Here is a 3283-nt window from a genome sequence, read left to right as displayed (position 1 = left end):
GCGAGCCCGTCCTCGGCGCTGCCGCCGCTCACATCCAACGGGGCGGGGCAGCACATGCCTTACTGGTACAGCTGAGCTACTGTCAACAGGTCACCGTCATGCCATTGTCACCTGTGTGACACGCCTAACTACCGTCAGCAGGGTGGGCAGCGACTCGCGCTTGGACTCGTGTATACACAGCGGGTGGGGCTACGATGCAGCGCTAGGACTAAGCACGGAACTGGCAGAGCCACATGTACACGGACACCAGAGCCCCGGACGCAGCACCGAAAGGAAGGGCCGTCAGAGGCGCGGCGGACAGATCCTTAGGTGGCTAGACACAGCGGGACTGCAGGGAGGGGCCAGGGCTCCGCCCGGCATGCAGGAGGCGGAGAGAGTCGGGCGGCTAGGCCTGTCGGACAGAAAGGAGAGAGACCCAGATGAGACCGCGGCGCAGGGCAGGGCCCCCGGCGGGCTTGCTCTACAGTATTTCTAGGTCCGGCTGCGGCAGTTTGGGCTGGGCGGGGTCACCCCTGCCTGCGTCTACCTGCCCGGCATGAGGGGCTGGGCCAACAGAGGGTCCCAAGATCCTGCACCCCAACAGGCACCACGTCCGATGCCGGCCGGAGCGCGGGCTGGCTGGGGGGATCGCCGTAACGCTAGGGTCAAAGGCCTTCCAGGAGCTGCACCTCGAGCAGGCTCTGCGAGGAAAACGTCCCCAGGGCCCGAGCAAGGCCCCGGGGAGGCTCCCGCGGCCCGAGCGGCGACAGTCCTCCCTGAAAGCAGGTGAGGTGCCGCCGTCCAAACGAGTACCGTCTCGATGTGGTCAGAGCGCTCGGAACCGCGCTCACGTCCACGGCACGTCCGAAACATGCAGGTGGCAGTCCGGAGCAGAGCGGCTCTCCACAGGCAGCAGCCTGGGCCCTGCCAGATCGGGGCGCACCGGACGAGGGGCCCTGCGCCACCCACTCGGACTCACCATGGGACGCTGAGCGAGTCATTTAACCAGCCCGAGCTTCATTTTTCTCATCTTTAAAATGGAAAATAGAACTGGTTACCAACGCCTCAAGACTGTCGGGAGGACAAGAAGACACAAGTGCTCGCTGCTCGGAGAAAGGCGGAGGCGTGGCACGACTCCGAGGGCAGGGCTGGCCGTGCTGTGCAGGCGTGGCTGGGACACCACGGCGGCACGGAAGGCTCGCCCTCGGACCAGGCGCCTCGTGCCACACCCTCAGGGCCCAGGCCTGAGTCCTCGGCCAGATCTGGGCCAGCGCCTCTTTCCCGTGACCCCCAAGAAGTTGCCAGGGGGAGACAGGCAGGCGGGAGGCGCCCCCCTGCACCCGGGCATGGGCGTGGATTCCCTGCGGGTGGGAGAGGTCGGGAGGCTTCCCTTCTCCCTGACACTTGCAGAAGCTGTCTACACCCCACGCTGCCGTGAGAAGTGAGCTCTGAGCAGAGGCCGACCAGTACACGAGGGGGTTACTGCGGTGGACGGCAGATGTCAGGTTTGGGCTTTGTCATCTATTTAGTTTTGGTATGATCTAGCCCTCGGAGTGTAACTGCTTCAAGATGAAAAGCCATCCGTTTCTAACACCGGGCTCCACTCCCAGAGAATCCGGCTGAGGACCGCGTCAAAGAGCCGTGGGAGCAGTGGCCTGGGGGCCGTGTGCCGGCAGCTGCTCGGGCTGGGGCTCCTTCCCACAGAGACTCAGGGACGGGGACACGGGAGACAGCCCGCGGGCACACGGTAAGTGGGAGCCACATGGACGGGGTGCAGAGGGGCCACCTTATCCAGACAAGGCTTCGTGTCGCCCCACGTCTGCATTTTCCAGAAGCGGAAGAGCTAGCCCAGGCTGTGGCAGTGACCGTCGGCTCTGCACACCCCGCACAGCAGGGACTGGGAGAGCCCCACTGCGAGTGCTCCCCTAACCAGTGTCCTCCCTGTGCAATGATCTGCGTGTCACGGCTAGCGCAAGGCCGCGTGCTGGGGCACCGTCAGCACCCAACTCTCTTCTCTGGACCACAGGAAGGGGCGGCGCTCGGGCCACGGGCAGCTGCAAACCCTGCCGACCCTGCTCTGGCCGCTGTGCCCTCTGGTGACTGTGAACACCTGCAGCGCTGTCCGTGTGGTTAGGTCGGGCTGGACGCTGCCCAGCCCAGGCCCCCTGTCCCGCTGCAGGCAGTCAGGGCTGCTCCCAGGCACTGAGCTGTCTCCGCACCCTAGTGGTTCGCAACGCCGAGGAAGCCCTGGAAAAGCTGAGCTCTTACACCAACCCGGAGCAGACCGCACTCTGAACAGCACCTCCTCATTCACAGGTTCTTACAACCAAGTAACGCCTACCAGCGGAGCGGCCGTCTGCAGACCCAGCCTCCAATCTGAAGTTCTGGACGGCAGGTGCAGCTGTCACCTTCCCTTGGGGCCGACTGCTGTCTACTTGGGCTTGGTCACATAACGTTTAGAGAAACCCGATGCAGACAAATGAGCTGCGGAGGAAACAGCCTCGAACATGGCTGCCAACTCGGGGAGCCCTTCCGAGCCAGCCCCCTCCTGACCCTGGGCAGGGCAGGGGGAAGACCGACTGCACGCTGGCAGCACCTGGACCAAAGCTGTCGCCTCCAGCGGGCTCCTTCACCACGGCAGTCACTACCGCGAAGTTCCTTAGAAACAAACTCGACCGTGCCTGCTACCGTCACAGTCCTCGCTGTGAAAACCAAACTCACATCAGAAGCTGGCCGAGCCCGGCACTGCCTGGTCGGAGCTGCGAGACCCCGCCGTGCAGAGCAGGCCCGAGGGGCCTCGCGGCCCTGGGCGGTGGCTGGCTCTCCCTCAGACTGCATCTGGAGAGAGGGCGCCTGCTCCCAGGGTGGGAAGAGCAGGGGCTCCGACCGGACAGCCGCCCACGGCCCACACTGGGTGGGTCTCGCCGCGATGCAGGCAGCAGGGGCGCAAAGTCAAGGCCGCGGCTCTGGGAAAGGAACTCCCTGGCCACAGCGGCATGTCCCCGAGAGTTGCAGGGCAGGGGCGGCTCCCCCACTGCAGGTGTGCAGCCCAGGCCTGCCCAGAAGCTGGCCCTTCCTCGCACCTCAGTGCCTTTACATACAAGCGCATAGAAACGGGGACCTAGAAATACTGTCTCAAGAGAAAGTTCCTCCAGAACTTTGATCTAGAGTCCGCAAATCTGCACCCTGGCTTCTACGACCGGATGGGGAGTGAAGGGACCGCCCTCCCACAGAGCATGCAGGGGCAGCACCCGCGACCTCGGTGACCCAGGCTGGCAGGCCGCTGGGCCCCAGGGCGGCAGCC

At 64.8% G+C, this 3283-nt stretch overlaps 1 protein-coding gene across 13 annotated transcripts in view; it reads right to left on the bottom strand.

Annotated features, from left to right (window-relative positions):
• The window catches only part of KLC1 (kinesin light chain 1), a 42161-nt gene that overhangs the window by 14226 nt on the left and 24652 nt on the right, over positions 1-3283 (bottom strand). For 4 of the 13 annotated variants that reach the window (XM_014592216.2, XM_006160062.2, XM_027776411.1 and 1 more), the window contains exons 13-14: positions 959-1009; positions 21-391 (exon numbers count right to left, since the gene is read on the bottom strand). The exons of the other annotated variants lie outside the window; for them this stretch is intronic. In XM_014592216.2, coding sequence (XP_014447702.1) covers positions 977-1009 — 33 coding nt within the window. In that variant the 3' untranslated portion in view covers positions 21-391; positions 959-976. Of the gene's footprint in view, positions 1-20; positions 392-958; positions 1010-3283 lie in introns of those variants that run through there. 13 annotated transcript variants of the gene reach the window in all.

Source organism: Tupaia chinensis, unplaced genomic scaffold (assembly GCF_000334495.1).
Source record: "Tupaia chinensis unplaced genomic scaffold, TupChi_1.0 Scaffold000671_2, whole genome shotgun sequence".
Classification (NCBI taxonomy): Eukaryota; Metazoa; Chordata; class Mammalia; order Scandentia; family Tupaiidae; genus Tupaia; species Tupaia belangeri.
This window is presented reverse-complemented; position numbering and strand designations above follow the sequence as displayed.